At 31.4% G+C, this 27,032-nt stretch overlaps 1 protein-coding gene across 2 annotated transcripts in view; it reads left to right on the top strand.

Annotated features, from left to right (window-relative positions):
- Positions 1-27,032, top strand: part of LOC132727963 (deoxynucleoside triphosphate triphosphohydrolase SAMHD1-like) — a 71,408-nt gene that overhangs the window by 25,338 nt on the left and 19,038 nt on the right. Inside the window, exons 14-15 of one of the 2 annotated variants that reach the window (XM_060713567.1) lie at positions 27-173; positions 1,669-3,142. The exons of the other annotated variant lie outside the window; for it this stretch is intronic. Of the exons in view, the coding sequence (XP_060569550.1) occupies positions 27-173; positions 1,669-1,863 (342 nt within the window). The 3' untranslated portion in view covers positions 1,864-3,142. Of the gene's footprint in view, positions 1-26; positions 174-1,668; positions 3,143-27,032 lie in introns of those variants that run through there. 2 annotated transcript variants of the gene reach the window in all.

The raw sequence follows: 27,032 nt of genomic DNA on the forward strand, positions 1-27,032 counted from the left end.
ACCGCAGTTATTAATACACTATGCAGGTCTCCTACGTACTGCCGGACGTTTTTGAAGAGTGCATCATACGACTTTACTGCAAAATGGAAGACCCAAGTCAAGAAACAATTGTCAAAAGGGTTACTAAAGCATTTGCAGAATGGTGTAAGGAAAAAAATTATCCTCCACCACAGGTATGCTTGCAGAAAAAACTCATGTGTTATTTCCATTAAAACGAGGACATATCGAGATAATTATGATCTTCAAATAAAAAAAAAACAATCTTTTTGTGCCACAACTTTCTATTTGACTTTATTGGTATTTAGATTGTTTTGTTTTCTTCAGGTTGAGCAATACACATAAATTTCAAGATTTCCAGCAAACAATATTTGAATTTAAACAATAGGAGGCACCCAATGTTTTCAACATTGATGTAGAACCCCTTTATTACATTTTTAATAATTTTATAGGCTTAAAAATGATAATCTAAAAATGGGCTGGACAGAAATTAAAAAAAACCACGATAAGTCGGTTACTGAAGTCACTATTCGTTTGCATTTAATTTTTCCATTATACATATAAAATCTGTAGGTCAGCCTCACATGTATTGTAAAAGGAAAATACTAATGAAATAACATACTGATTGTTTCCCTTACAATATAAGGAGTATTTTGTTTCCCTTAAGGTTACATTTGCACCATTCATTTGCATTGATTTCTTTATTATTCTTTATTTCAAACGAAATATAATGTAACCAATATACATACAGCATCTGCACCAAGTACTCTCCCAATATAAAACATAATTGGATCAAAACATCAATTTCCCCTCTTTTCGTTTTCAGAGAAAATATCCATATCAAATCTATCTAGCACTCCGTTTGGGTTCGGTTGTACTTTTCCGGGCTCAAAACTGCCGTATGAAATCAATATTGTACACCAACTAGCCTTGTTTTCATTTAAAGAGTTCAAAAATACATATATAATCAATATCGGACTAGCAGTAATTTCATTGGACTCGTAAACAGTTGCAAAGCTTATATTGGACAAGTCGCGATAAGTGGATTAGTTGTGTACTCGTTGTGATGTCTGTGGGAGTCGCAACTATGATTTTATTTAATTGCAGCCTTTCTCAAAAACCGAGACTGCAATTTTCACTTTTCATTTTGAGCATTACTCTTAACAGATATACTTGTAAATTTCTAAAAGTCTCTACCTTTTATTTATAAGAACGTAAGGTAAATTTGATTAATAACATCTTGGTTTTCAGACAACGACTGTAAAGAGTGTAATGTGGATATTTTATTTAAATAATGATCGTAACGTGTAAATAACAAATATTTGTTTCTGTATATATTTCTGCATTTTTAATGTATGCATTTCTGCGCTTACTCTTTCAATAAATACATCATTCATGGCATAGTAGGTTATAGCTTATTTGGGATATCTTGTAATGGAATACATGACACCGATAGAAAGATTTTATTATATTTGTGTGTTATAATAAACTTGCATTTTGTTATGTAAAACAACAATTTTCTGATTTTGAGATTCATAAAAGTATGTTATTCTTTATAATTTTGTTAAAAATTTTGGTCCTAAAATGCCCTGTAAGTTATGGTATATTGCCGATTTTAAAAAAGCGAGAGGTGAATAAAAACAAAAATCATAAAAAAGTTATTACATGTAGGAAGTGTCCAGCAGCCAAACGACGCCGAAACAACTAGCTGAATCAAGTGAAGGAGCATCAGATGATTCCAGGGAAACACACAGACAAGATGGAACTAGTGAAGTTCAAACAACAAAATCATTTCCGGAACCTGCACAGTCTGTAACTTCAAAACAGCCATCTTTATCTTATCTAGACATTCGACCACATAAATAGCCAGCTGACAGCTATAAATTAAAGTTAAATTTGAAATATAAATGAAAAATCAAACAACATTAGTGTCTCTGATGATTACTTATAATAACAATTTTATCAATTCTTTGAGTATTTTTCTCTTTGGAAATGCCATTATTAATTAAATAATTTAATGTTATTTTATACTTATATTGTATGCTTTACTTAATTTAATGAAATACAAATTGACAAAATTTTACAAACATTCACAAATTAATGAAGTTACCTTTTCAAATTAAGTCTACACAACAAGTGTTTTTCACGATGACGGCAATGAATTTAGGCCACCCGCAGTTTTCGTGTTCGTTTAATGACGCATTGTGTAACAACTATTTCGAGAAATTAACATGAATTTATGGAAACAGCATATATTTGATAATTTTTTTCATAAGACATACCCTTTAAGATTTTTCACTAAGTGAAAAATGGAAAAAAGTTGCTAAATTTCTGTAAATAAATGTTTATTGGAAATAATAAAGTTCTGTTTGCATGCAAAACATAAGGTTGACGAATATTAGCCGTTTGCCAACCTTCATACAGTTTTTCTCAGTATGTAAAGTGTTTTCGGTTATGTTGTTGTTTTTGTTGTTTTGGATGCACTATTGTTGGTTTTATTTTTTGTCGGCAGATAGCTCCTGCTATATATGTGCCAAGCCTAAATCATACCATTAATTTGTTTCTAAGAAACATGTTTAGATAAAGATAAAAATGTGCAGACCATTAGACCAAAAGTTCACGTCATTTAACATTCGTAAAAAAGCAGCAAGATAATGTAAGGTCACAAAATGTTATCTTTGTATTTAAGAGAGTCACGGTTGATCAAAATAATATTTTGTTTTATGTTTCCGTGTATTTTGTATGTGTTATTAAAAGCAGTTATTGTAACCATTTTAAGTCAATTTGAACTGTCAGTTGTAAAATAAAATTGATTTTATACTAAAGTAGAAAAAACATTTACTGAAATAAAAGTATATTAAATTCCAATAATGTGTTGTTGCAAAAACGGAAAATCAAGAAATACTCCTTCTGGTTGTTGGTTCTGTTCTATACATTGCATTAGGAGAGTTTTTGTGTTGCCAGCTACATAGAAGGTTGTCCGGACTACTTCTCAGAAACAACTTGTGTAATTTCATCTAAACTTTACAAGAATGACCAGTTAAAAGTCTTATTGTGCATATCAGCGGCTTGTTTTAGTTCAATGATTTTTGTCAGAGATACGTTTAATTGTTATTATTATTTATAAAGTTAGTACGAACTACTCCTATAATACCATCGATGAAACTTTTCAGGATTGATTGGTAGCTCAAGTTCTTGAGCATACTACACGGTATTTCCGCTTGAATGAATTCGGCCAAGTTATGGTCCTTGATTAAAAAAGGTGTTTACAAAGGTTTATTTTGGACTACTCCTCTTATACTATTTATACAATTTTAAATGAAATTTTACAGGACGAGTACTTGCGCATATTAAATGTGTTTTCCGTTGAAACGATTTTTGGCCAAGTTATGGCCCTTGAATGAAAAAAGCGTTTTGCCCTGTTAATGCCCTGTAAATAATTGTTCGTGTCTTCTACACAGTAGCTGCAGCATGCTATAGGCTATCATGAGGCGACACATGTGATAACTGTATTACTGATCGCTCTTGTATATTATTATATAGAGTGTAAAGCATGTAAGTGTCCTTTGGCTTTTACAAGAAGGCTAAGAATGGTTTAAATGACAAGCTGATCAATATTCTGATCACTTCAAATTGTCAAAGCATGGTCGGTAAATATATATGTATTGTTTTGTTTTATTCTGTTACCTTAAATTCAATGTCATACACGGAGATGAACTACATTTAAATTTAATTAATCTATTAAACTGTAATTATTTTGTATTGTTGTATTTCAGAAATATTGATTTGTTTGCACTTCATCGTAATAAACATCAGTATATATTATGTATTTGTTTTCATGAATATTATAAAAATGTTTATTTATTTATTTCATGGTGTACTTACTACTTAAAGATTCATATTTGTGTGCCAGTACAAACAGGAGAATGATTCCGTTTTCATAATGCAATATCTTAAAAATCGTCAGAATATTGAAACATTACTTTTCTCTTAAACTCTTTTACTGTCAGTTCAGTTGGGTGATTTTAAGAAAATTCAAATAGGATTCTTGCCTGATTTAATAAGATATGCTTTCCATTATTGCAAACCTGTGTGAGCAGTATTAATGCAATAATTGAAGTTTGTACACCCTGTAGAAATAACAATTTAATCATTTGTTTTGTTCAAAAACAGTACTAAATAATTGCTCAAACATTTCAACATTATATTGTGATTGTGTTATTAACAGTTTCATCAATTCAATCTTTTACTAGATGGTTTGTCTAGTATTTCTACATGAATACAGTTTAATCACACTTAGGATATGTTGTCTGTTTTTTATATGTATCTTCTGTCTGTAACCTATGTTTCTGTCTTATATTGAAGGGTTCGTGATAATAGGAATGCATACTAGTGGGCATAGAATGCAGCTGGCATTTACCATTTCAATTCATGATTAGGCTAAGTCAAACTAAGTCTGCATTCTTTTTCATTTTGCCGTGTTTCAAGGCCGACCTATCTATTTTCTAATGCAGCTTTCATTTCAATATGTGCGATTTCATTCTTATTAGTAACAAAAACAAAATATAGTCAATAATATTGGAAACACATTTGCTAAAGAAATGAAAAGAAAATATGTTGTATTTGACAATCAAAAGACCTTTTTGCTAAAAATACGTATGAACAATTTTACTTATGCTAAATAAATGATAAGAATAACATTTTCGAGCGTTTCATTTAAGTATAGCGTGAAAATATTGTCTTAACGATGCGTATAAAGAATATACGCACGTGTTGTGCGTGCGATATCGTGTTAGTATAAAAAAGAATTTTTACAGTAGGTTTAATTCAGTCTATCGGACAATAGCGCATTGTTCAGTCGGTTTAATCCAATTTCTGAGATTAGCTGTTCGGACCATGTGGCATTAAGAGATGGAAGAAAATCAATTATTGACTAGGAATGAGAATTTTGTTTCTAATAAGTTGGCTGATTTTGAAACGAAGATTTGTGAAACGCAGAAACAGCTTGCTGAGGCACAAATGAAATTTCAACAAAGCTTTGTTTTCAATGACAATTATCAATTTCGAAAGAAAGAAAGATTACTTTCAAAGTGTTTGGCAGTCTACGTGAAGCAGAGGGTCATTTTAGTGACATGGCAGCTGAGGGGTCGTCAAAAGCAGAAGCAGTTCGGCAGAAAGTCGTCGAAGGTATGATGACTCTTATTTACCGTCAAAAGCTCACTGACAGTAAGTTGGCTGACTCTGGAGGGTTGTAAATGGATACGAGGCACACCCGCTAGCCAAACACTCGGATGATGAAAGGAAGATCTATCGAGCCCAACTACATGCGGACCGTCAGACGATAGGTTGAAAACCGGGCTTGTATTTCCGTTGTGGGAAACCAGATCATTGACAGGCCGACTGTAAGATGAGATCTACGGAGGTAACTAAAACGTCTCAGATAAGTAGATTTTATGTAAATCATGTTTCTTTATTGAATAATTGGTCAGATAAGACAGTTTTTGATAGTAGATCGAGAGTGAACAATGCAAAGGTTCTATCTCTAGTTGGCAAACTGCGGGAAAATATTTCTTATTTGGAAAAGTAGGCGCAAGAGGCTTTGTATTGGAGGTAATAAAAGAGGGCTTTAAGCTACCTTTGAAAACTTTACCTGAGACACAGTATAGGTCAAATGGCGACGTTCCAGCTTTGAATCATGCACGCAAATTGGAGTGTCTCATTGGCCATTTAATGCCTCTGAAAAGTGTTGTAGGATATATAGTGAGACTGAGGTCACGTGCTATGTATGCATGTCTGAATCAAATGGCGAGCTGGAATGCTCAAATTTCTTTAAATGCTGTTGCTTTATCAAAAATGTTGTTCTCGAAGGAACATATTAGAAAATTTTTGCGATATAGATAATGCAGTTATTTCTTGTATGTACGAGTGAACAATGTTCACCGATAGCAGAGCAGTTATTTTTTACCACTGCGTCCTGCTTCCGTACGCAATGAATTTGCTGTGGACCCAAAGTTTCAAATAATGTGCTTCCTTTCGACGCATGCGTTTTCTGAGTAGGAAGTCCTGTCTGGCAGGAATTTGGTAATAAATACCAAATTGTGTTCAAGTTATGTCAATCATATGATAGTAAATGTTTTTGCTAATATTTTGCATTGTTTTTACCGTTACAACTTTACCGTATACATGTAAACATTTTATTTGTGAAACGCTTGCTTGGAATATCAACTTAAACAGAATATATTCTAGTAATTTGACCCGTTCGATGACAAATTTCCAATATCGCTCCGGAATTTTTTAAACATTTCAATACGTTCTTGTTCGGAGATGTTTTTGTAAATTTACTGTAAAACTATCAATTATCAATAGTAACTATATGATAATAGCTCAGCCATTTCAGAGTTTGAATCTGTGAGTCCCTGGTTTTTGGGGAGGGCATATTGTTGACATCAAGAGCATTTATACGATTAAACTGCACTTAAAAATCGGCGAATCAAATCGAGATGTTTTTAGAACTTCAACTTTCGGTTTGAATATCACCGGCAAGTGCATCAATTACATAAACAAATATAAAAATAACAGTATAACAATGCAACAACAGATAGTTCTGAATCATTTTACAAATAAATGAGGACAACAAAATTACTTGAAAATTGCAGACTCGGTTTGATTGAGTCTGTACATGAGGGATAATGAATAACTGCAACATCCCCCTCGCCCCAAAGCACCGGCTTAAGCGGTACTCAATACTTAATAGTTACACTTAATAGTGCTGGCATCAATGATCCAGAAGGACCAGAAAAAAATAACAACACTGAAGTGAAGTTCGGGGCAACTTTAACAGCTGCCACATGACAGTCAACATACTTATTTGTTTGCATTATGCTACTTTAATGACAACTAATGTCACGTTTTGCCCTTATTTCTATAGGTACACACATCTAACATGCTCTTAAAATATATAACATGTTCAAATCTTATGAAACATACGCCTGCCCTTTCTTAAGAAATAAATAATAAATCGTGTCGGATACATAATAAAAATGGATTATCCCAACAATTACCTTGAATTGTGACATGTTTTATCCCTAATCGGTCATCGAATTATGATTGAATCTTCTTAGAGAAACAGTATCTCTTGCCTTATACCTATTAATGTATTGAATAAGTTAGATAAATATAAAAATACTTTCATAATGCTTTTGAACGTCTGCCAGCTTTATTCATTTCATTTCATCAAATAAAACCGAAAATAAGAGCGTCAAACGAAGCGGAAGGCTCAGACACACAGGGAAATTCAGATGAACCTTACCTGAACTTGAATGAGATGTTGGTGTAACTGTAGAGCAAATGGTAGATGTACCATCAGAAACAACAGATACGTAAATACTAATGATATAGATATAACAGAACCTGTCAAAGTGTGATGGATATTAATTCAACAGCTTTTATACAATCATGATAAAAACTATTTGATATAGAAACATTAGTTTTTATAATATTTCATCGTTTGCTAATAATATAAAGCCTTTTTACGGTGTATTGATCATTAATACAAATGAGATGCAATAGATTATAAGTTTAAGGATATTTTTAATCAAGATTACTCCTAAAGTCGATAATCCTTTCTGTTAAAATAAAGCTTGAAATACAAAATAACATTATGAAAAAGCCAGTAGTTAAAATGTAGTGCCATTAATTAAGGACCCTCTTAAACAACCTGATTTACCATGTTTTTTTTAAAAAATGAACAATCTCCCAGTATCAAATATTATCACAGAAATTTGCTCTTTCATTTATAGTACAAATATAAAAACCACATGATTACATTAATACTCAAACACTTCATGTTGAGTGGAACAATAATCCACAAATTATTATGAATGTATTTCAAATTATTAGAAAATGTATTTTAGTTAGAACATTGTTACGCCTTATTGAAATATTGGTTGTGTCGATCTAAATAGAACAATATAAAAAACACGTGGCTTGTTTGTAAAAATTGCTAATTCGTCATTGTATTTGTTGTTTTTTTATATTTATATTATTATCCATGTGTATTTTGTCATTAAATGTATTTACAATATAAGAGTTTATTTCACAGTACATTTGGGCAATATGCCCATGCATACACAGTACATATAACAAAGCATACAATATAATCAAATGGTCAATGTCACAATTTAATAAAACGTATATCATTAAGTTACACAGTATTTTTAGCAATCAGAAATCGTTAACTATAAATAGAATATACTATCAACATGTCTTAATTCATATACTGGTAAATCACAAAACAAAACGAAAATAAGTGTATGTAAGAAACAGTGATACAGCGTTTGGGACAAACTTTTGATTAACTGTAAAGAATAGTGTTTCACACATCGAGCTTTAAATATATACATTGATAAGTTTCTAATTTCTATTTCATTTTCTGAATTCATCAATGTAACAAATTTAGGTATATTTGGTCTTTTCCAAAAGTGTTTTTTATATATTTTTTCGTAATTCATTATATAGAGAACATTCTAAAATAAAGTGAAATTCATCTTCCAGAATAAAACAATTTTTACATTTCCTATCATCAAAAGGTATAGCACTAGGTTTATTCCACCTGCCGGTTTCAATCTCGAGTCTATGTGAAGACACTCTTAGCCGGGACAGAGCAATTCTAAATTTTTCAATATTAATACAGTTGAGGTACTTTTGAAATTTAAAATCTGCAAACATTACATATGTACGAGCTCTAGTTGAGTTATTTATTTCTGAAAACCAATTTTGGATAAAAACATCATTTACTCTTTGTTTTACTAAACTAATAAATACATCTACATTGCCTACGCCTTGAGATAACCATACATCATTAAAACCAAGCGACTGTAATAAATCTTTAACACTTCTAACCCATGTTTTTTTTTTGTTAGGTCTTACCTGTAACTCTCTGTACAATAAATCATAAACTATTTTAACATATTTTATATCTTCAAGCTGTATAATTTGAAGCCAGTATTTTATTACACTTACAATTCTTCTGCATTTCAAATTTGTTCTACCTAATTCTCCATAAATAAAATTGTTCTGAGTTTGTAATCTGACGCCTAACATTTTGTTACAAAAATTTAAATGCACTTTTTCTAATTTACAACAATCATATATACCGCTTACCTCTGAAGCATAGTTCAAAATTGGTGAGATCAATTTATCAAAAAGGTCTAGTTTATGTTTCACAGTTATACATGGGAATTTAATCAAATCTAGTTGTAATTTATATAATGCCTTCAAAGCCTGACCAGATAATGTTTCAAAAGAAGTATTGAAAGATCCACCAGTTGTAAAGACTACTCCTAAATAAGTAAATTTTTCGGCAATCTCTAAATTTTCTCCTTTATATACGAATGAAATGTTATGTCTAAGTCTGCCTTTTCTGAAAATCATTATTTTAGTTTTCTTGATATTTACAGTTAATCTCCGCTTATCACAATAATTCTCCAGTAACAATAAACCTTTATAAACCTTTCTTCTGTTTCAGATATAATAACGATATCATCTGCATATAAAATTAAAAACAATTTTAAGAAACCTAAATTAACTCCTTCAAACTTATTCATAATAAAATAGTCTTCTATGTCATTAAGATACATGGCGAACAAAAAAGGTGATAAAGACTCTCCTTGGGGGGCGCCTAACACACATGAAAATTCTTCACTCAAAACATTTTGATATTTTATTCTGGATCTTACACTTTCGTACATTGATTTAATAACGTCTAACATTTTACCTCTTACACCATATTTAATTAATTTAAACCATATAATATCTAAATAACTAAATAGTCAAAAGCCTTAGTAAAATCAACAAACGCAGCATATAGTTTCTTATTGTTATTCAACATATACGTAATAAGGCCGTGCAAAACAAAAATGTTATCTATGGTTCCCATTTGTTGTCTAAAACCGGACTGAGCTTCAATGTAAACGTGATATTTTCTGCCCAAGTATTTAATCTATCATTTAAAATTTTTGTAACTAATTTACCAAAAGAACTTAGTAAAGTTATTCCTCTATAGTTACTTGGGTCATTAATGTCACCCTTTTTATGAAGCGGTACTATAAAGCCTTCGGTCCATTGTTCCGGAAAGTAACCTAAATCAAATACTTTATTAAAAAGATTATTTAAAATATTAACAAAATGAGATGAACAGGAACCGTATTTAAAAAATTCATTTAATAAGTAGTCGGAACCTGCTGATTGCCCAGAGTTTAAGTTTTTACATGCTTTTATTATTTCCAGGTTACTAAATGGTATATTTAACTCAGAAAACATAATATTTAATTCCCCATCCAAGTACCTTTTATTAAAATATAAAACATCTTCATCTGGTTGATTAAAAACTGAAACAGGATCATTTATAGCTTTAAAATAACTATGACAATCATTCGATGACAAACTACAATTATAACATTTATTTACAACAGTACCTCTGAGCATCTTCCAGTATGCTTTAGCATTCAAAATACGTTCATTTTCAAGTTTTATAGACTGATCTTTGTCATAAAGGAATTTCTTTTTTCTATCAGTTTTTTTATATTCACCCCTGGCCTTTACCATAGCTACCCTATTTTCATCACATGAATAATTTTTGAACATATTTAAACATCTATAATAATTCTGTTTCAAATTTTTACACTCTCCATCAAAATAAGGCACATTTATATTGGTAGGCTTTTTTGGGTTTGAATTTATTCTCTTTTTCAACAAAGGGGAGAAAATATCGTCTAAAACATTACAAAGTTTTTTCAAACTATCATTTATATGCGAACTATTTTCTGCAATTATAATATCTTGGAAAATAGTTTTAAGATCTTCTTCAACATTACTACTTGACATAATATTAATATATTCTTCTTTCTTATTGTTGTCCCATTTATACATGAAAGGAACACCTTTTTCATTTTTATCATCTTCTACCGTATGAATAGTATTTAAATTCATATTACATTTTAAGCTAAATTCAACAACACAATGATCAGATAAAAATATCGTTTAAAACATTTACTAATTACTATCATGTGCCTTGACATACTTATAGAGGGTCAACGGCCATTTTACAGTAACACGAGGACGCGTTTAACCCCCGAGCTAGTAGGTCGAGAGATTTAAGCCGAGGAATTAATGCAGGAGAAAGGGCGAATAAACCTGCGTTTTGGTCATGCCTCTCATGTGCTGGTGAGATGTCATTTGAAATTTGTTTAAACAATGGGTTAATGCACATTTTTCAGTTCATTTACATTTGCAGAAGCACAAGGACGCATTAAAACACCCGATCCTGAAGCGCTTCTGCAGAAAGGTGCAAAATTGATAGTCTTGGGTAACAGAATTCATCTTTTTCGGTAATCCGGCATTTCAGTGTCTTATCTGTCATGCTTTCCACACAAATTTAAAAACATGCAATAACCGCTCGTGATAACGTGATGCTATCCTTTAATAAATGCATGTTTTCTATACCTTCCCGCCCAGTTTTTATGCAAGAATACTTCATTGAAACTTCCGAAGACGTGATTGAAGTAAAATATTTTTACATGCCGTCATATTTCACGCATATATCAAACTTTAAACAATGTTCAGCGTGAGCTATTATCCGGTAATGAATGTTTTTATCTCGGTATGCAAGAATAATTAAGTTGCATATCTTTTTTTTCTTAACACAGCTTAATACACGCTTTTGTTGTTACATTAAATGTGCAATTTTCTTATACACTGTTTATTGAATGTGAATATAATTTATTTTTGTTTGAGTTAATTGCAACGACTAGAACGAACAGAAACAACGAAATTCCAGCTGTTAAGCTTGAATAGGGGAAATTGATTTCAAGTCAGCAGCCTCATATCACTACGTCGCACTCGCTCCTTAAGACATGTAAGAGGTAAACATTTAAAAAAAATTGAAAGGTGTGGTTTGATGTTAATTATATATATATTGCTTATATTTGAAAGATGATGTAAACACTTTCAAGACGACTTCAAAAAGACTTTTACGCCTCGTTAATCTTGTATTGAGTACCGCTCAAGTCGGGGCTGGGGGCAGTGTACTCTTTCACAGACTCAATTGCAATCAAATCGAGTCAAATGTGCTGTTTTTAAATGCTTCCGAAGGATTACTTTTCTTCCAAGTGTTGTGTAACCGTTATCATTTTCTTGCATTTCGTTATGTAAAACAATATCGATGTTGGGATTTATTCCGTGTGATTATGTTTAAACATTGAGTGATAAAATGTGCTTTACAGTGCGTAATTTTCAGTTGAGGAGATTGTTTTCAACATGATAATTAAAAAAAGAGTATTTCGAAAGAAAATTTAAAAAAGTTATTACATACAGGAAGCCCAAGGAAGCCAAACAGTGGTGAAACAGCTAGCTGTATCAAGTGAAGAAGTATCAGACGATTCAAGAAAATCTCGCTGATAAGATGGTAGCAGTTAAGATCAAATCTGAACCTGCACAGTCTTTCACTTCAAAACAGCCATCTTTATCTTATCTAAATATTCGACACCCATGAATAGCCAACTGATTGGTTAAATTTGATATGTTCATGAAAAGTCAAACAAAATTAGTGCCTCTGATGATTGCTTAACAACTGTACCAATTCTTTCAGTTTTTAATCTTTGGAAATTCCATTATGTTATGTTATTATATACAGTCATGCACTTATATAAATTACATTATAAACAACTTCAGTGTATGCATTTTATATATTTGACCAAGCTTGTGAGTAAAGGCACACAATTTGCTAGAAGATGGTTACGAATCAAGAAGTTTTTAAAGGACTTTGACAGTGTCACAGTTTTGTCTTTTAATTTTAAAAACAATATTTTCATTTCATTTAGTTTTAAATTTATATCCTAAATGTTATAAATGTTGTCACAAGGAATTTGGATTATTTAAAGTTTTTACAAATTGCTAAAAAACGTAGACTTAGCACGTTTTACTTCTCATTGAACATTATTTCTTAATTTACAATAACAAGAAAATACTTCATTTCAACCACATTTTCAAACAGTAAGAATCTTTTGTTTTAATATTATATAAATTTCAGATGTTATTCAAGGCTCAGTTGTTCTCTGTTTTAATATGCTTTCCTTACCAAGATCAATGGTATTCAACACTGATATGAATATCTTTGAACACTAACCACTAACTATTTATGTTATCAAAATAAAACATTTTATTTACCATTAAAAATCTCTTTATTTCGTTTCTTTATACATCTAACATTAGAAAAATAATGTTTTGAAAAAGTGTGTATGTTGACATTCCTAGTACAAAATTCAAAAACTAGTCACTAAAGAATTTCAGTAAGGACAAAAACATTAAAATATTTCAAATTAGTTCAAGCACCAAAAACAATACCATAGCAACACACCTTTCCATGCCTGTCTCTATCTAATCTAACAACGTTTTAACTGACATTATCAATTTCTGATAAAAAAAACAATAAGTATCTACTGCGAAAATCATTGTTTGAATTTTGAATCAGAATACTCCAAAAATAACAGTACGAATGAAATTGTTAGTTAGCGAAAGGCGCATGTCCTAAATCATTGCTTAACAGTGAACCCCTATTTAAATAACAGCATAATATTTTGGTCCTGAACGTTTTAGTCTTTTTACATACAGTGTTTATGTGTGTTAAATTACATTCTATGTTGCAATTTTTGAGAATCGACCTTAAGATGAAGGAAACACTATAATTTTAATGTTCTTAGATTTTATATAAATATTTCATAAGATATTCCTTACATGTAATACCAGTTTAACAACAGAAACAGTTTACATTAAGAATTACAACTCTCTCAAAGATCGACCATAAGATTATGAAACAATACATATGTTTTTAAATATTATAAAATAAAATTATTTCATTGGATATAGCTTTATACACTGTTATTATTTTTCAAACAAGATTGTAACCTTGAATTTGGTATATTTTTGTATTTTTTCATAAATATAAATGTAGTACATTGTCAATACTGTTAAACTTAAGATAACTTTAAACCATTGTCAATTATGCATCTAATACCTTTTATAACTACAAAGTCAACAAAATGTAATTTCGATCCCCGAAATTTTATGACCTTTCATTCCAGAAGTTAAGTTTTATCCCTGTTTCATTAATGTCAGATAAATGTATATGCATTATATTTTAATTCAGACAGTTTGTCTATAAAATACTTTTTTTGAAATAAGATAAAGTAACAAAAACGACTGTTATAAACAAAACACAGAATGATATTATAGTCTATCAAAATGAGTGAACAATGGTGCACATGTCTTAAATCGATTTTAATTCTCAATACGATAATATCTGATCGAACGTTTGACAAGCCATGACATAAATTAATATTCCTTTTATCGCTTACCTAGTCGGATGTTTTTTCTCTCTTTCCCTTTTTTGTGGATACTCAATATTAAATCCGGCACACTGATTTGAAAGGTAAATAAAATTTCTTCATTTTTAATAAATAAGGAAATTAAAATAATACTTTGTTTTCAAATCTGAAAGGAGAACGCATAAATTATAAGTTTACAGAAAAACGAAGAAAATTATGTATATTTTGATGAATATTAAGTTTTAATTTAATTTTACCAATGAAATATGGCGCTATATCAGTCAAATAATTTTATATTTCATATTTTTTAAAAATGAATATGAAAAATAAATATGAAAGTGGGCGGAGTCAAAACTTATATTTATTTTAAGGGACTTCTTTCGCCGTTTCGTTTGAAAAATCTGATAAATACAAAACAACTTTTTCTTGAATATTGTTTTGAAAACTATCTAGCATGATAGAAAATGGTCTAACTAAAAAAATTAATCCGAACACCAATATCTTTAATTCAGTAATTAATGCTGTACAGACGTTTAAAGAGTTGTTTACATGACGTCACAGCGTAGCGCCAAACAGCGCGTGCTTACGCATAAATTACAACGCGCTGTACACTTGCAGTTGGTAGCAAGCAAGGGGATTCGTTACCATTTTCTTTGATAATGAAATAAATTAAAAAGGTTATTTTTTTTCGTTTTTTCGTGAAATATGGTATATATTTTCACTCAACATGATAAAATTGCCACATATTTTCGCTCGCCGTACCGGCTCGTGAAAATATGTGGCATTTTATCATGTTTCGTGAAAATATATTCCATATTCACGCAAACGCAAAAATATCCTCTTAGAATTATAAAAAGGACATTATCTCCCAGCTATATCAGAAAAATAAGACTTAAGACTCTGCCGCGAGTCTGCCTGAGTAAATAAATATGTAATTTACATTTTAAAGTTATATCATTCTTACATTATACTAGTATCCTATCTACTTGTATGAGAAAAGTTATAATTTACTTTAAAGATTATTGTAAAAGTAAGAACAAAATGATAATTCTAACACTATCGGAAATTTTTCTATATAAACAAAGAAGACCCGAAGCGTGCATTATTCTGCAACAATGCACTCGCCGTTCTTATTATCTCCCTGTGTATTATCACATTGAGGGCGCCATTTTGTTTGAAAAATCTGATAAATAAAAACAATTTTTTGTCGAATTTTGTTGTGAAAACTATCTAGAATGAAAGAAAATGGTCTAACTAAGAAAATAAATCCGAACACTTATATCTTTAATTCAGTCGTTAACGCTGTACAGACGTTTAAAGTGTTGTTTACGTGACGTCACAATGTAGCGCCAAACAGCACGTGCAAAACAATCAAAATCAAGTTCGCTATTTTAACGTCGCAGACGAGTTAAGTTTTACATTTATTTCACTTTTAATGATTTGTATTTCGCTTGGAAAATTATAGACTGAAATAAAATAAACAAACAAAGTTTTATCAACGTTTTCAAAATTCGTTATTCTCAAAATGTTTCTACACACGGTAGATTTAACGACAGTTTTTTTTTCAACCCACTGGAACGGCCTTTAAAGAACGTTTCTATTGGAAACTCTGAGGCGAAAACAAATTTAACCGCCAAACATAAAGTCCAACTTTATAATAATAATTATATTTTTTCTTGACGTGTTAGAATGGAAATAGATATTAATTCTTCGTGCATTATTGTATAATAATGCACGTTTTTCGTTCAAATGCTTTGTAATTAATCACTCAGGCCTATCGGCCTTCGTGATTATATTACTCCGCATTTGAACTCAAACCGTGCATTATTCTACAACAATGCACTCAGAATTGATATCTATTTCCTAATTATATCATGATAAAAAACTTTTTAACGATTGTTTAACGATTATTTTTCTGCACGGAACTTTGCAGACATGTACTTTTCATTTATTTTGAATGAATTTGTTCTTTTAGGGAAACTAGTTAGTGTTCCCACGTTAAAACATCGAGAGCTTACAGTAAAGGGTTCGTTCGTGGGTTCATATGTACATGTTTAGCTTACATTTGGGTTTTAATATGCTATAACAGTTGAGTCTCTTTTATGTTATTCATTCCGTAAGCACGGGGTGGAACCACATACGGATCTCAAATTGAGCATCGGTACAAAATATATGTGAATTTCTGCCAATCCAGATGTGCGCTTTTAAAAGGTCAATCATAGGGTAAGTTGTTTTTTTTTCTTTTTACTTTTTAAGGATTTTCAGGTTTACAATAATGGCGACGAGGCAAAAAAAAAATAATGACAATGCTTATAGTGTTTCATTCATGAAAAATTGAAAAGCATCCAATTAAAGACAGAAATACGGGCAGCATATCTAGCATGTCCCATGGGAACTTTATTGGTAAATTACATTGTGCATGAGATGAGCATAATGTATTCGCTCATGGACTGTGATTAGGATTCAACCTTTGAATTAACAAAGGCTGCACTTTCAAAATAAAGTGTGTGGAGGGAGTGTAGTTATAACAGGTGAAGGCCATTTCAAACAGCCTTGCTCTTTGGTTAAACCTTCAGTGACGTGGTTGTGTGTCCGCCTTGTAACCGCGAGATCCAGAGTTCAAAACCCGGTCACCATCTGAGGATTTTTCAGGTTTATAGCTTCTATATTGTCGCATATGCCGATAACGTTAAAAAATGAGGTGTGAGGAAGTAAAAGAAATGCTATTGTCGCTTGTTACATTCGTTGTCGTTATAAGGTACCTTTATTTTGAAAAATAGTATGTGAATACCATTTACAAAAATAGTACTAAAACGGGAACAGAATATCGACACAAGTATAACACATTACTTCTTTTCACTCCTCCATTTCGCTATAAATTACTACACTTAAAAATATATATCGTATCGGTACATTGATATGTTTATTATATCAACACTTTTGATAATTTTACAATAATTGTTATCTGCCAAAATTATTCATAATTTTTCAGTTACCATTGTCTTACATGCATTATTTGATATTGTGTTGTTTACTCGACACGATATTAAAATATTATTTCTTTTGAGAAAAGTTTTAATGAAGAAGTTCACTTACAATTCACTGCATGACAATCAATTAGAAAATATTTGTGCCTGTGAGAGACAATCTATTAAAAACCCTCGCAGAATCTTGAAGTGGTGCTTTTCTATATGAATTAAATTATTAATGGAAAAATTAAATGACAAAATAGCTTTAAAAAGATATGGCCCATATCATTTGTAAGCTGTAAAATTTTATTAACTCATGTTTAACAATTATTTCTATTGGTAACATAAAAAAGTTAGTCTATTAATGTAGTGATATTAAATTACCAAACACACGCACTAATGTACTTCAGCAAAAGCTACCTAACTTTAATTGTTCTTGTGCATTTCCAATTACTGTATGAAAGTGATTCGTGGTTTTGTTTATCAATTAGCTGGTTTTCTTGTATCTTTTTAGCAAATATGAAGCTCGACTGGAATTTTGACCAGCAATTCCTTTTTTCTTGGTTCAATGCATGTTATGATAAAGATTAGTTTGAATGTTAAGCATCGTTCGGTGGTAAGATTTTGAGAAAACTCTGTATTTTAAGTCCATTTAGAGACATTTTCTTCTTACTCATTGCATGTTTTGGGCACACCAGCGTTCCCACGTCGGAAAGAATATCTCCACGAAAACTGCATAAACATCCATAACAGAAAATACTTTATATATAGAGAGAAGTCAGGAGGGTAGAATCAAACTTCGATTTCCTAAGGAAAAAAAAAACTTTGAATTTATAAAAGTGTTTTAAAAGTTGAAAATTTGCCCTGTGATTGACAAATTTTCTCCTTCACATATCGAGTAATAGCGCACATCTTGATTAGCGGAAATTCACGTATATATTTACCGATGCTCAATTTTGAGATTCATATGTTGTTCCACCCCTGTGGTAAGTATATAACTAAATGGTTTACATGGCGAAAAAAGCACTGGGATAACCACTTAAGTCTATGACCAGTTAATATGACGGGACACAAAGGGAAGTGAAACACATACATTTCACTCATAGATATCCGTCTCTCCTTACCTGACGGATAATCTATCGATACCGTTAAATTAGCCGTAAAATGAGAAAAAACTGACTTAATACATCAAAATTCAGCACTTGATATTATTATTTAAATCTCTGTAAAGTGTTTAAATAGATAAACAAAAATGTGCAATGCGCGTCTGTCTGCCTGTTCAGTTTATCCGTACTTTTTCCGTAAGAGAAATATACGTTTATAATTCAGTTGACCGTAAAATGTTTTGTTTTTGTTAAAAAAAAGTTAACAAATCTACACCATCCTAATTGATTTGAGTATATCTGGGGGATTGGCTGACACCGAAATATAAAGCCTTTCAAATTTGATATATATCGTGACACATCCAAAGTTCCAAACCCTGTTTACTCATTATCTGAGTCATGCTTTAACTCCTTTCTTTCACCTTAGTTATAACAATGGTCTACAAATAACAACTTAACATCTGTATAAGTATTTCAGAAATATACCACGCTCGTTTTTTATCGTTTGTAACAATTTGCAATAATCAAAATGAAACAGCTTATGATGCATGGTAATACATAAGTACATGTTTATCGATAAGATGTATGTAATAACCTAGTAACATTTATAATGTGATTATTTTGGGAGAGAATTTCCTGACCGGTGCGAGCACAAATAAATAAATCTGATAGTCAAAATAAAAGAAATGAATAAGCGCCCAGTAGTACAAAATAAGCCTTAGTTATTGATATTTTGTAAAGACATTGCCTATAAGGCCTATGAGTCCACTGTTAATTCCAATGTTGATTGCGAGGTCATCAGGTCTTCGGCTAAGATGGCAGTGAAACTAAGTGTTAACTCTTCATCAAAACAATCACTTAAGAACAAATTAAAAACTGATGCTGGTAAAGTTTGGTAGGGACATTGCACAGTTCACATTGCCATAAGATGACACCATCTGATTTTGAGATCATAAGGTCATGTTAAGAGTGATTTTTGATGTAAAATTCTTGTTAAATGAATAATGAGATTTCGAATTTAGAGGTATGTTTAGTTATGATTATATCATTGCATATATAACCTACCTATAAAACATTTGACAATTAAGTAAATACGTTACTGCCGCAGGCATTTGAATCCTATGTGAAAACATTGTTAATTTTAAATATATTTTCATACTTTCAGTTGGAGAAAAGATTAATAATGGATGGTCCAACAGAGCAAAGTGCGGAAGCTGTAGTGACTGCTAACACTGCCTTCAAAAGAAGAATGGTGCCAATTTTCTGTTTCTAGGATATAACATAAGATCAAATGTTTGCAACCCTGATTATTGATTCATTGTAATATTGATATGATTAATTATATAAAGTTTCCTTTATGTCAGCATATGTAAACACGTACCCAAAGTAAAAAATATACTCCCTGTCAGAATAATCATACGGTTTTATCTTTTCATTTTTAGCTCGACTTTTCTATGAAAAGGGGAGCTATCCTACTCGCCCCGGCGTCGGCGTCGGCGTCGGCGTCGGCGTTGGCGTCGGCGTTGGCGTCACACCTTGGTTAAGTTTTTCGTACCACCCCACTTTATTTCAGAAGTATTACAAGTATGGCTTTGAAACTTACCATACTTGTTCACCATCATAACCTCCATCTACAGACAAGAGTACATAACTCTGTCAAGGTTTTTGACAGAATTATGGCCCTTTTTTGACTTAGAAAGTGTATTGAGCTTGGTTAAGTTTTTTGTACCACCTCACTTTATTTCAAAACCATTGGAGGTATTGCTTTGAAACTGACCATACTTGTTTACCATCACGACCTTCATCAACAGACAAGAGGACATAACTCTGTCAAGGTTTTTGACAGAATTATGCCCCTTTTTGACTTAGAAAATACATTGAATATGGGTAAAATCCACTTATTGCCTTAACCCTTTGAGATATTGCTTTGAAACTTTTAATGCTATTTCACATCATTACCCCCATCTGTACGCAAGAGAAGGTAACTCTGTCAAGGATTTGTTTTAAAAATTAAGGCCTTTTATCGACTTAGAATCTTGGTTAAGTTTTTAGTACCAGTCCACTTTTTGACTGAACTGTTTGAGATATTAATTTGAAAGTTGGAATACTTGTTTACAATCATGATTCCCAAACATGTCCAGGAGAAGGTAATTCTGTCAAAGATTTTATTTGAATTATGGCCCTTAACTGTCAATGTTTTGTATTATAGGCAAGCACTAAAAAACTTAAAAAATCTAAAAAAATTCATTCCTATCCACTTGTTCACTTTACCATAAATTATGTCATAATAAAATAATTCTTCACTAAATATCTTAATGCTCATGGCCATTGTTCACTTTAAAAATACAGAGATTCTTGTATTGCCTTTTACTGCAAAAACTTTTTTTATTGGCAAGCAATAAAAAAGTCGAGCGCGCTGTCTTACGGACAGCTCTTGTTTTATAACGAGTAAATATTTCCCCTACAGAGATACGTTACTTGAGGTTTAGTGTTAATATCATGTGTCAATGTACACTTGTTTTTAAATCCGTTGCTATAAACTCTCTATGTAAATGTCAAATCGTTGAGAAAACTTTATGGGTTTTTGGAGAAATTAACATCCGTTTAGGAGTGTGTAGCCTTTATTATTTAGGGAAGAAAATATTGCACTCTCGGAGTGTGCAGCGTTTGTTTTTAGAGAAGAAAATTTTGTTGTTTTGAAGGTCTGTTGAATTCGGTTGATCTTAATTGTGTTGGTATAACATTTGGGTTTATTGGCTGTAGTTAGTGCTATTTGGTTGATGAATTTTATTTGGTTGTTGTTTTAAGATATATTTGGTTGATTTGTAATAAGGGATCTTGTGTTGATAAGATGTTCATAGTTGATGCTTTTGTTTTGTAGATATATGTAAATATTGGTTGTTTTGGTTTTAGTTGTTTTGTTATGTTGATTAAACATACTTTATTTTTAACTTGTACATTGTCATACAAATATAAACAATACTAAAATCATGGCCCTTTCAAACCAAGTAAAAGGGCGAATTAGCTGTATCAGGGTCTTTCAATTAGAACTGTCTGGAGTCAAAATAGTTTTCCGACTAAAATGTCTTAGTTGAGTCACGTGATTATGTTAACTACCAATCGTGATCTTGCATAGAACATCACCGCTTAAAATTCAAAATATAATTTTTCTTAAATCGATCCAACATCATCGAAAATAAATCTTGGCTACATTACATTATAAGTTTTTACTTGAAAAAATAACTATTTTATAGAATTGAAACGCAATTAGGAAGTTCAACAGATCATGCCTTTAAAACATTATTTTCTAATATTTATCTCTTTTTTACACAAGTTTAAAGATTGTTAAAGAACATCATATTGTTAGAATTTTCATGTTTGGTCCTGTATTTAACTTTCGTCCTTTTCTTGAACACTTACATAATTTGCGTATAGTAAAACTATCGAGTTATACCGAGACATGTTTAATTGTAGTATAGCGCGTTTCCAGACCATTCTGTTTGAAAGACCCTGGTTGTATCTATTATATCTAAGTTATCTTTATAAGATATCGTATCTCTAACATACACGGATGAATTAAAGTTAAAAGTATACTTTTATTGTTTGATTTCAACATATCATTATATTTAAACATACGAGGTAAAGTATAATAGTTTTTTATATATTGTTCCTTGTATAAGTAACAAGGATAAATTAAAATGAAATGGTATTCATCTTCTACGTCATGTAAATTATAATTAAAACACACTCTTTTATTTCTAACAGCTCTATTCATATGATAGCTACCAATTTGCACATGCAATGAATTAAAAAACAGAACTATTCTCTTTACCATTATGATAAATTTGTAATACAAACTAGTCCAAGTCCTTGCTTAAATATATTTACAAATATTTTACTGTTTACGGAATCCCGTAAACCCGAATTATCTTTAAAACCATAATTACATAACAACAATTTAAGTTTACCATGATTACAGTCTTCAAATATAGCTTTTTAAGAATAATGTTAACTGTCTCAAGCATTTAAAACAAAAATCTTATAATCTTTACATATCTTGAAACATATAAAGGATAACATGCAAGTTCGCCATATACAGCTATATTTCATGAATAATCTTTAACATTAAATATCATTTTACAAACTTCAAGATGCAATTCTTTTAATGTTCTTTGATTAAGAAAAGCCCCCGATTTCGGCAGCGTAATTTAAAATGGTACAAACAACAGATTCAAAAGCTGACATAAATTGCATCCCCTTTACGTAGACATACGACATAAACAATTCCGAGTATGTATTACATAGTCTTACGCACGATTTTAACTTGCTATATATGTCCTTTACTAGGCGCAATAATTTACCTCTTACATATTGAGGTACAATATTTTTGATAACGGTAGTTTTTTGCAATGATTTATCCGTGGTTCATTAGAATTCTGTCAAAGATGAAAATGTTGATAATTTTGTATGCCTTGTGACAAATGTTATTTTGAATACAGCGAAAAAAGTTGATACGAAACAAATCTGTTAAAGTATATGATCCTGATAAACCATGGATAAATAATGATAACAAACATAAAATACGTCAGAGAAAAAAAAATTCTATAGAAAATCGAAACTCACTAATACATCTGCCCACTGGAATAAGTTTTGTAGATTAAGGAACCGACATCAAACTGGCAAAAGATTAATACATTGATTACTAGTATCTTTAAGACAAGTTGAAAAATGCTCTTTTATATTTTAAAAATTGGTCGAAAGTATTCCGAGGCTTTATCTCCACAAAAAATCAGGAATTCCTGTCAACTCTGTCAAATTAAGACCCGTTTCTCTTTTGTCAACAATTTTTTTAAATATGTCTTCAATGCTTAATTTTTTGACTGCCTATTACCTCCGGTTTCATTCCAGAGATTCCATTGTAAATCAGCTGTAATCGTTAGTTTTTGTGTGTTTTTTCTGTTCCTTGACAAGGTGTGTCACTAAGAATTTCTTACAAAACTTAAACCTGCAGATATTAAAGGACATCTCTTTACCTGGCTTTCTAATTACCGGGTTTATACGGGTATAACTGATCAACAGCAACGTGTTGTATTACCTGGAAATTACTCAAATCTTACCAAAATAAAGGCTAAAGTCCCGCGGGGATCAATATAATATTAGGTCAATTTCACATCCTTATAAATAACATTGTTTAAGACATAAAATCTAATATTAATTCATTTCCAGATGATACAAGTTTGTACATGGTTGTGAATTTTCCAAACGAATAAGCATTTCAAATGCAATCAGATATTGAAAAAAATCAAACTGGGCCAAAAAAGGCTGGTGTAATATAATCCTAATAAGTCAGTCAATAATAAATTGAAAACGTTTAGTAAACTTTACCGTTCCTCAAAATATATATCCCTGTGATAGAATCTCGCTAACGTCATGGTTGTTTTCTTTCCAATGATGCGTCCTGGCATGATCAGATTTCTTACATACAAACCAAGACTTGGTCTCGATTGAACGTAATGAAACGCCTTTAGTATATGCTAGATCGTAGGTCATTAGCGCCTTTTTACTTTTCATTTGTCTACTTTTAGAATTCTCTGATGTTGTATAGGACAATTAAGAACGAAGCTGCCAGAATTGTCAGTAGTTGCACAATACTTGTTTCTTTTTTTGAGCTGTATCTCCAGATTTCACACACCTACAAATTATACCAGCAAGAATATCTATGTATGCTATTCTTTTGCCCCCATCTATCAACATCAAAAGAATGGAACATATTGCCCATTGATGTAAGAAATACTGGTTCACTGACCAACTTTAAAACTTTGCTTAATCAGGATAATTGTAAAAGCCATCCGCTTTTGTCTTGTGGTAACAGGAAATTTTAGTCTTTCACACTCGTCTCCGACGTATTTTGCAGCTCACTAAACCACTATCTTTTTCTGAAAATATTGTTCTAACCCCCATCCTCCTTGTCATTGAGGTGGGATGGAAATAACATATAAGTATTTTTAAGAATGTCGAATATAAAAACCTGTTCACTAGTAATTCAAATATACTATTTCAAACATATTCATCAAAATCAATGTCACTGTTAACGATGTCGTGTAAAATAAAGTCAATTCTCAAATTACAACCTGCTATTAAATGAGTTCTGCATTTACTTTAAGTCAATTTGTAAAATATCAGAAAGGTCAACGTTATGCGTATCATACGCTGGCCTATCCTCACAACTTATGTACAACATGGAAGCATATTTTTAAAATTGGCAAATGTTTTATCTAGTTTGATTAAAATTTAAGTACCATGCTTTAATGCAATATAAACAACCTTGTAAATCATCATTGTAATACAACGCAACCTGCAATATTGTTTGTTTTGTGTTTGATGATTTTTTTCTGCAATATTTATGCTATATAAAGCCGGATATATCAATGCGCATCAGGTTTTGCAAAAATATAATCTCATGTTCAGTATCGTATTAATAAAATACTGGTTACACCTTTCTATTAATCCAGTGGATTAGTTACCTCTCTGGCGTGGGTTCGATCCCCGGGAGACGCTTTGGTAGTTTAGCACGGAGGAAGGTAGTCTAGTACTGGTGTAACTCTCCAAGAACGATGGTTAGGAAACTATCCGCCTATATGACTGAAATACGGTTGGAAAAAGGCGTAAAATGAAACAAACAAACAAACACATGTTTATGTCCATAACACCGGTTGTCGTCAATGCAATATCACTCAATTTGCCCTCTCCGCGTCCCCATTACTGTGCCTTTGCATCAATGTGCAGAGTATCCTATGACAGTCATGTCTAGTGTTCTTCCTGCCCATCTTCCTTCTATTTAAGCAATAGCTTTCCCTCTGTAGATAACCTTTTTGGAAAATTGTTAGTTCACATAACAATTGGCACCTTTCAATGATACATCTGACTTCCTTACAAGTTCCTTCTATTTTTATATATCAATTAGTTGACCAGATGCTATAAAGTGTTTGGTTGAATAAATGCTTGTGGTTTACACTGTATTTTAAAATTTAGTTTATGTTCTTTATTCATTTATTTATTTATTTTGGCGATTTTATATTTTTCTTTGATCATAAGTTGTTTAGAGCTTGGGTTCGACATATGTTTATTATTGTTTCTCGAAAAGAACATATACGGGAATAGATATTTTGTATAAATGGTTAACGAATGTTGCGTATTGTTGTGGGTGTGGTGTGAATAATGATCAGAGGCGTTTGTTGTTTTGATGTATTTGTAAGTTGGAGATTGAAAAAGAAAGAGAAAATTACCCTTAAATTGTGTTTTTGTATTTTCTGATCGCAAGATCAGTAAATACATAGCTAACATCCACGGTCTAACACAAAATTTCCTAACAGACCTAACAACGCATAGTAGTTCTTACTCAAAACTGCTTAAAAACCAGCAATTTAAAAGACAGAATAATTTTTAATGAAGGCATTTAACGAATTACAGTGCATTGAAAGTTCAGATTAGTCAATAGAAATATGAGGTTACAATCACAAATTTCGCGGATGAATATCATTTTAATCAATGAAAATGCTATTTTTAGCTATGTCGATTACTGAATACTCCAGGGCGTAGTATACAAATAAATCTGACTGCCGAGTAGTGGAATATATACATGTCGGACTGTTTTGGCGAGAAGATTTTCGCTAAATTATTTTTACCAGTGTTAAACAGGTTTATCGTGAACAAAATACCTCGAAATTGATAAGGATTACAAGCACGAAATGGAAATTCTCAATTTAGAATTACAATGTATTTGTTTTTATTCAGGCTACATAATACGTATAACTTCACCGTGGTGCAGGGGTATCGCGCTCGTATCGCGCTCGTTTAGGGTGTGAGAGGCCTAAGGTTCAAATCCTAGTCGAGGCAACTAATTTTTGAAGTGTCTTTTTTAAGTAGCCACGATATGCAAGGATAAAGTGTGGCTGTCATAAAAAATGATTTTTGATGCAACTCTAGTCATGCAAAATTCCATATGTATCAATCTCAAACTGTTATAGAAATAAATCTTAACGCCGTCGCTGCGTAAGATGAATTATAGTATATAAAAATAAACCTATATAGGAAAATACATACAGATAGTCAGTATGATTTAGATTGCAAAGATCAGAAAATACCACAGAGCTTGCAGCCCTTTGATTTTTTACTTGCTCGGTATCCAAACTAAGAATACTTCAATTATTAAAGCCAGTTTTCTCTGTCTCAATATCTTGGAGAAGTAGGTATAGTTTTATTACCAGAACTTCTATCAGATTAACTAAAATCAAAGCCAAGGACACTCCTGACACCCCATGTGAATGCTGGTAAATAAAAAGGCTCCACTTATTTGCATAAAAATGTTTGTAAATGAAGTATTCGGTCTCCAAAACTTGTATTTCTATTGCTCAAAAGCCTTTTATTTATGGTTTACGTTTATAGTTTCCCATCAGTTACTGTATGTGTAGAAATATTCGCGGGCTTCAAATTTTCGCGATCTTCGCGGTGACATTCGATCCGCGAATTCATGTTCAGCGCGAATATTTCTACACAGATAATTTCTTAATAGTCATATTTTC

This window comes from Ruditapes philippinarum, unplaced genomic scaffold (genome assembly GCF_026571515.1).
Source record: "Ruditapes philippinarum isolate M1 unplaced genomic scaffold, ASM2657151v2 ctg1696_1_1_1_1, whole genome shotgun sequence".
NCBI classification, from domain to species: domain Eukaryota; kingdom Metazoa; phylum Mollusca; class Bivalvia; order Venerida; family Veneridae; genus Ruditapes; species Ruditapes philippinarum.